This window comes from Leptodactylus fuscus, chromosome 10 (genome assembly GCF_031893055.1).
Source record: "Leptodactylus fuscus isolate aLepFus1 chromosome 10, aLepFus1.hap2, whole genome shotgun sequence".
In the NCBI taxonomy this organism is placed as follows: Eukaryota; Metazoa; Chordata; class Amphibia; order Anura; family Leptodactylidae; genus Leptodactylus; species Leptodactylus fuscus.
Genome location: NC_134274.1, coordinates 87,432,669 through 87,440,009, shown reverse-complemented (window position 1 = coordinate 87,440,009; position 7,341 = coordinate 87,432,669). Strand labels below are relative to the sequence as shown.

At 54.9% G+C, this 7,341-nt stretch overlaps 1 protein-coding gene across 1 annotated transcript in view; it reads right to left on the bottom strand.

Moving 5' to 3' along the window:
• Positions 1-993: 993 nt before the first annotated feature.
• RNF20 (ring finger protein 20) overlaps positions 994-7,341 on the bottom strand; it is a 31,295-nt gene continuing 24,947 nt past the window's right edge. The window contains 9 exon segments of the mRNA XM_075288307.1: positions 994-2,779; positions 3,636-3,737; positions 3,967-4,107; positions 5,086-5,211; positions 5,420-5,632; positions 5,906-6,019; positions 6,022-6,057; positions 6,144-6,261; positions 7,171-7,339. Coding sequence (XP_075144408.1) covers positions 2,603-2,779; positions 3,636-3,737; positions 3,967-4,107; positions 5,086-5,211; positions 5,420-5,632; positions 5,906-6,019; positions 6,022-6,057; positions 6,144-6,261; positions 7,171-7,339 — 1,196 coding nt within the window. The 3' untranslated portion in view covers positions 994-2,602.

Sequence of the window (7,341 nt, the reverse complement as noted above, 5' to 3'; positions counted from 1 at the left end):
CCCTGAGCGGAGCCCTTCAGTGCAGGAGGAGCTTCAGCTCTGCACAGGCGGTGTCAGGGCTGGTTCTGTGTGCGGCCATCTTCTAGTAATGTCTGCAAGGAGAAGGTCATGGGGACGCACACAGACCCGGAGGATGGACACAGTGATGGCCGCACACAGGAACGGAGGATGGACACAGGGATGGCCGCACACAGGCCCGGAGGATGGACACAGGGATGGCCGCACACAGGCCCGGAGGATGGACACAGGGATGGCCGCACACAGGCCCGGAGGATGGACACAGGGATGGCGCACACAGGAACGGAGGATGGACACAGTGATGGCCGCACACAGGCCCGGAGGATGGACACAGGGATGGCCGCACACAGATCCGGAGGATGGACACAGGGATGGCCACACACAGACCCGGAGGATGGACACAGGGATGGCCGCACACAGGCCCGGAGGATGGACACACACAGACCCGGAGGATGGACACAGGGATGGCCGCACACAGATCCGGAGGATGGACACAGGGATGGCCACACACAGACCCGGAGGATGGACACAGGGATGGCCGCACACAGACCCGGAGGATGGACACACACAGACCCGGAGGATGGACACAGGGATGGCCGCACACAGGCCCGGAGGATGGACACAGGGATGGCCGCACACAGGCCCGGAGGATGGACACAGGGATGGCCGCACACAGACCCGGAGGATGGACACAGGGATGGCCGCACACAGGAACGGAGGATGGACACAGGGATGGCCGCACACAGATCCGGAGGATGGACACAGGGATGGCCGCACACAAGCCCGGAGGATGGACACAGGGATGGCCGCACACAAGCCCGGAGGATGGACACAGGGATGGCCGCACACAGATCCGGAGGATGGACACAGGGATGGCCGCACACAGACCCGGAGGATGGACACAGGGATGGCCGCACACAGGAACGGAGGATGGACACAGGGATGGCCGCACACAGATCCGGAGGATGGACACAGGGATGGCCGCACACAAGCCCGGAGGATGGACACAGGGATGGCCGCACACAAGCCCGGAGGATGGACACAGGGATGGCCGCACACAGATCCGGAGGATGGACACAGGGATGGCCGCACACAAGCCCGGAGGATGGACACAGTGATGGCCGCACACAGGCCCGGAGGATGGACACACACAGACCCGGAGGATGGACACAGGGATGGCCGCACACAGACCCGGAGGATGGACACACACAGACCCGGAGGATGGACACAGGGATGGCCGCACACAGACCCGGAGGATGGACACAGGGATGGCCGCACACAGACCCGGAGGATGGACACAGGGATGGCCGCACACAGGAACGGAGGATGGACACAGGGATAGCCGCACACAGACCCGGAGGATGGACACAGGGATGGCCGCACACAGGAACGGAGGATGGACACAGGGATGGCCGCACACAGACCCGGAGGATGGACACAGGGATGGCCGCACACAGGAACGGAGGATGGACACAGGGATGGACGCACACAGACCCGGAGGATGGACACAGGGATAGCCGCACACAGACCCGGAGGATGGGCACAGGGATGGCCGCACACAGGCCCGGAGGATGGACACAGGGATGGCGCACATGGGGCCCGGAGAATGGCCGCACACAGGCCCGATCCCTCGCACACCACCCTGAAGAGTGACCTGATGGAGGAGACGATCTCTGGAATGGTTAGACGATGGCTGGAATGGAGAGGAGCAGGTAAGTATACGGCACATCAGTAACACGACGTATAGTTTGAGGGTTTGACACTCTCCGGCCACTTTGGGGGGGCGCCGTCACTGGAGATTATGCTGCACCCAAACTGTTAGTGGTGACCCGTGAGACAAGAGCGATATCTGGAAAGTCAGAGATTCGGATAAAGAGAAAAAAAAACCATCTGATGAGTTGAGTCCCCAATCCCGAGGAAGATGGCGTCCGGCATCAATCCCCAGGCAGGGGCACGAGATATCCTTTGCTCTCCGCCCCTTGTGTAACATACTTGCTATTGCCATATCAAACTGGGATCGAACATGAAATACAAGGTCGCTGACTTCCAGAAACAGCGCCACCATTGTCCATGGGCTGTCTGTGATACTGCAGCTTAGTCAAATGTCAATTGGCAACTGAGATGTATTGCCCGAACCAGCCTTTACGAAAGGGTGGCGCTGTTCCTGGAACACATCAGTCACGTATTAGTAATGTCACTACAACCCCTTTAAATATTGGTCCGTAACAAATCCCCCTTAACAAGGATCCTGAGATGCCGCTGAGACTGGATCGAGTGAGTTGCTACAGGCAAGAGGTGAAGCAGCAGCTGAGTCTTGGTGGGTTTGGGCCTCATCAAATAAATATCTTCGTCCTGCTTGCAGCCGGCCTGTGCCTGTCTGTAGAAGAGCGCCCCCATCAGATATCAGTGCGTCACGATCCAGGCAGCGCCCCCTGCTGGGCAGGGCATGGATGGTAGGATAAGACAGTATAACAAGTGGAGACAGATGGCAGTGTGCGTGTGAGACAGGGCGTGTGTATCATTGGGGGGTGTCTGTCCGTACCCGCACCCTCTACATGGAGGACCCCGGTCAGACCTCACCCGCTCAGCCAATGTAAATGCGATGGAAGTCGTTTGCTCCGAATGCGGCGTTACATTTAGGGCACTTGCGCTGCCGCGTGTCGTATCTGGTCTTCACACACTCAAAGCAGAAGACGTGGAAACACTTTGTTAAGACGGCGTCCATCTTGCGAGAGTTGCAGCAAGGGCACGTGAGTCGGGACTGCGGAAGACAAGAAGTAGTCACGTTAGGAAAGTAACACGGGTGGGCTTTAGTAGGGGTCCGAGGAGATGACTGAAGGGTCTGCTGCATAGCGCCATCGCTCTGATAGTGGCCGTGCCTGGTATTGCAGCACACTACATCTCAATCGAATGGGACTGAGCTGCAATACTACGAACAGCCACTACTGACATTGTGAAAGAGCATGCTCAGTAAGCCACGTACAGCGCCTACCAATGAGATCGCACCAAAGACATCACATGATCGCAATCACAGCACATTTATCACAGGATGATCTTGCTTGACAGTACTGCTGTAAAATGCAAACTTGTCAGGGCGCCCCCTGGTGTTCTTTCCTTTCACAGTGTCCAATGTTGGTGAGAAGAAAATCATTTTACACCGATTCTTACTGACTGTCCTGTATAATAGCAGGAATCACCGGCGACCATCATGTGAGAGGGAATAGAAAGAACAGCAGGGGGCACCAACAACATGAATGGAACCCTAGGGGGTACTGTAACAAGATTACAGCAGCAGGGGGCAGTGTCACAAGATTGCAGCAGCAGGGGGCAGTGTAACAAGATTACAGCAGCAGGGGGCAGTGTAACAAGATTGCAGCAGCAGGGGGCAGTGTAACACGATTGCAGCAGCAGGGGGCACTGTCACAAGATTACAGCAGCAGGGGGCAGTGTAACACGATTGCAGCAGCAGGGGGCAGTGTAACAAGATTGCAGCAGCAGGGGGCAGTGTAACAAGATTGCAGCAGCAGGGGGCACTGTCACAAGATTACAGCAGCAGGGGGCAGTGTAACAAGATTGCAGCAGCAGGGGGCACTGATCCCATGCCGGCCATTTGTTACCTTGCACTCTTTGATCTCTTCCATCAGGATCTTATCACAGGTCGGTACGAGATCGGGCTTCTTGGTAGACTCCAGTTTCTTCCTAAGGCGGGAGATGTCCTCCTGGAAGGACAAGAAGGAAGACAGGGGGTTTCAGCAGACTTTCAAGACGTTCTGTATCTCCCATACAATTCTATAGAAAGCCCCACATGAGGACAGAGGCCTCTCCCCTCGCCGATGAGCTGGGGGACACTTATGGAGACCCCCAGATATTGGTATTTAGGATTCTTCTGACTGCTTGAGCTGGTCGGACCTCAGACATGTGTCACCCATGAGTAAGTCTCTGCTTTACCTGCGCTCTCTTGTAGTTAAAGGCATCCTTCTCCCGGCTCGCGCTGTTTTCTATAATCTCCACCCGAAGGTCTTGCAGTTTTTTCTGGGACAGCTCCAGTTGGACCCGCAGCTCCTCGGCCTGCTGTGACGCGTCCATCGCCTGCAGACGTGAGAAGGTGCACGACGTATAAAGCAGTCACATTGCAGATTTAGAATTTATGGCTCAGGTAAACACTCCTGGCACTTCAATCACTAAAGGGTTAAAATGCGCATAAAGCACCAGAGCTCACGCATTTTAGCCTTAAACCAGTAACGTGACCCCCCCCCCCCCCCCCCCCATGTGTTCCTGCATTTTTACATTTTATTTCTATGTAGCTTTAGGGGACCTTGTATTTTGTGGGTAGACAGAATGTACGGAATATTTTTTAGGCCCCACAATGTCCATGGTAGCCCCTCTCCTGTGGACATCTGAGATCCCAGGGACAGGAGGATAAGATATTCGGCTCCCCTCCCTGTATCCTGTCCGCTGCATGTGTCCCCCGCACACTGGCTGGAACGAGAACCCGCGTGTTTCTGGAGTTAGAGCTACTTTAGTAGGTGTTCCTGGTGCCGTATACCCTGCCTGTGTCCTGCTCGGGCAGAAATATTAAGCGGTTACACTAATGGACAAGGGTTGGAGAGAGGAGCGGGCATGTTGCTGACGCTAGGTTCACATCTGTGTTTGGGGGGGGGGGGGGGGTCTGCTTGGGGACACCATTAGTGCAGCGGCTGAGCTCCCACTCCACCGGGAACACCAAGACAATCCTCTCATCAGTAAACCACTTAGATGCTGCAGTCGCCACTGACCATTGCATCTAAAGGGTTTATCAGTCCGGATTGGAGATTCTTCCATTGCTCCACATTGGATCACCGATACAGGACTGATTCTGTTATAGCAGAGCAGAGCACATTAGTGGCCTCCATACACAGCTTGTCATTAATGGGGTTCTTCCACAAAGAGAAGACTGCAGCACTTCCCCGTACCAGTGTCATTGCAGTGAATGAGCGCGGCGACCGCCACGAGCCCCACCGACATTCAGCCTGGAGCAGGGGAAGGGTCTTCTCTTCATGGGCACATAGTGAGGCAGCGTGTTGTTACCTTGCGCTTGCTGAGGTCCAGTGCTTGCGTGCGCAGGGTCAGCTCCTTCTCCCCGGTGTTGATGCTGCTCTGTAACAGATGCTCCTTCTCCTCCAGTTTCCGGAGAACCTGCAGCTGTGCGTCCACCTGAAATAAAGAGGTGCATGAGACAGAAGAAGATCTGAGGCCCAGGGGTCTTAATCTGCGGGGGATGAATCCCAGGCTCATTGCCAGGAGCTGCTTGGCGTTGAGGAGTAAGACATACTGTCCTATAACTGAGCCAGGAGCTGCTGGGAATGAGTTTTGGCTACACGGCCTCTATACTATAAAACCTCCATGGCTCCTGTATCCGCACCTGTGTCCGCAGGGTGAGCAGCTGATCCGCCAGCTCCTCCTTCTCCTCTTTCAGCAGTTTATGGATCTGGTTGGATTTGATCCGTTCCGACATCAGCTTGAAGTTGGCGTCGTCCTTCTCTCTCAGCTGCTGCATCAGACGGATATTCTGCTCCTGCATGTCTTCGAATGCCTGGCCCGTGACGTCCATTTCTGACAGCAACGCCTCCTCCTCCTAACAGGCGCAAAGAGCAAAACTTACTGACAACGTAGGGAACGCAAATCTGGGTGAATTATTAGGGGAGGGTCCTGCCTAGGGGACGGTTTGCTATTGACCAGAGTAGTGAACATTTACAGCCCAACTTGTCTATGTATTACATGGGCAGTTCACTGATGTAATACTGGCTATCCCCTGTGGGGGCGCTGTAGTGGAACTGAACACTTACTGCCAGGATTGTCACCAAATCAGGCGACGCCCGGGTCCCAGGATGGAAGGCGCGCACTTCACTTGTTTGGCGGTGGACAGTCTTTTCTGCAGAGCCTCCGTCTGTTCCTCTGCCGCTCTCATTCGCCGTAACGCGTCCTCATCCGCCATCTTCTTGCTGTCTCTGCGCTCTCTCTCTCCTCCAGCTCCCGATGCCGCTGGCGGAGTTCTTCCAGCTAACAGGACAGAACGCAGGAGATATGACGATCTATCCATATAGACAGATGGAGGTGTCATGGCGCTCACGGTCGGACCACCTTACCTCGGCTTTGCTCTTCCTCTCTGCCGCCATCAGCTGCACCTTGTCTCTTTGCTCTTTGGGTGCTGAGCGATACATATCCAAGAGCAGCTTCATGTCTCGTAAGGACTCCTGGACCCGCCTAGGGCGAAAGAAACGAAAACCAACAGGACTTAGCACTCGTAACCCAAAAAACAGCCAATTGCACAAGGGCAACGTGATCTGCACCCTGTTCTGTAGCATTAGACTGGGGTAGACAGGGGTGGTTATATATAGACTAGAGATGAGCAAACACCATTCGATGGAATATCAGGCTGCACGAGGTATTCGATTCCAATCGAATACCACGAGGCAAACGCAGTAAAAATTCGTATCCCCTCCACCTTCCCTGGCGCTTTTTTTTTTTGCACCAATAACTGCGCAGGGGAGGTGGGACAGGAACTACGACAATGGAGGCATCGAAAAAAAAAACGGAAAAAGGAATTGGCGGCCGAAATCAGGTGACCTCCACTTTAGACAAATGGTGAATTTAACATTCGATTAATTTGAGACTGTGAACTATATGACTGTGAGTCTACAGGCGAGCTGACTTTTTTCCCATAGGAATGCATTGACCAGCGTTGATTGGCCAGCGTACAGCATTCGGCCAATCAACGCTGGTTCTGCCGGAGGAGGCGGAGTCTAAGATCCGTCCACAGCAGTTTCCATTGTGGTCCGATCTCAGATGTAGCAGTGCTGACACAGCACTACTACACAGAGAAGCGGAAAAGCTCAGCACACACAGAGATGTAGCAGAGCTGAGTGTGCAGCATGGTTCAGCGCACACTCAGCACTGCTACATCTGAGATCGGACCACAATGGAAACTGCTGTGGACGGATCTTAGACTCCGCCTCCTCCAGCAGAAGCAGCATTGATTGGCCGAATGCTGTGCTCTGTATGACATTCGGCCAATCAACGCTGGTCAATGCATTCCTATGGGAAAAAGTCAGCTCACTGACGATCTTTTGGGGCCCATTATTTGGCAGGGGTCTGAGCGTGTCGTGCACTCACTTCAGTTCGGCCTTCATCTGCTTGACACTCTCGGCATCCTTGCGTTTGATGTCTGGCTCGTGCTTTGACATCTCCTTAGAAGTGTCTCCTCTGTCCTTCTCCCGGCCGCGCTCCCTCTCCCGCTCCTTCTCCCGTTCCCGCCTGTCCCTCTGCTGGGGCTGCGCCTGCACT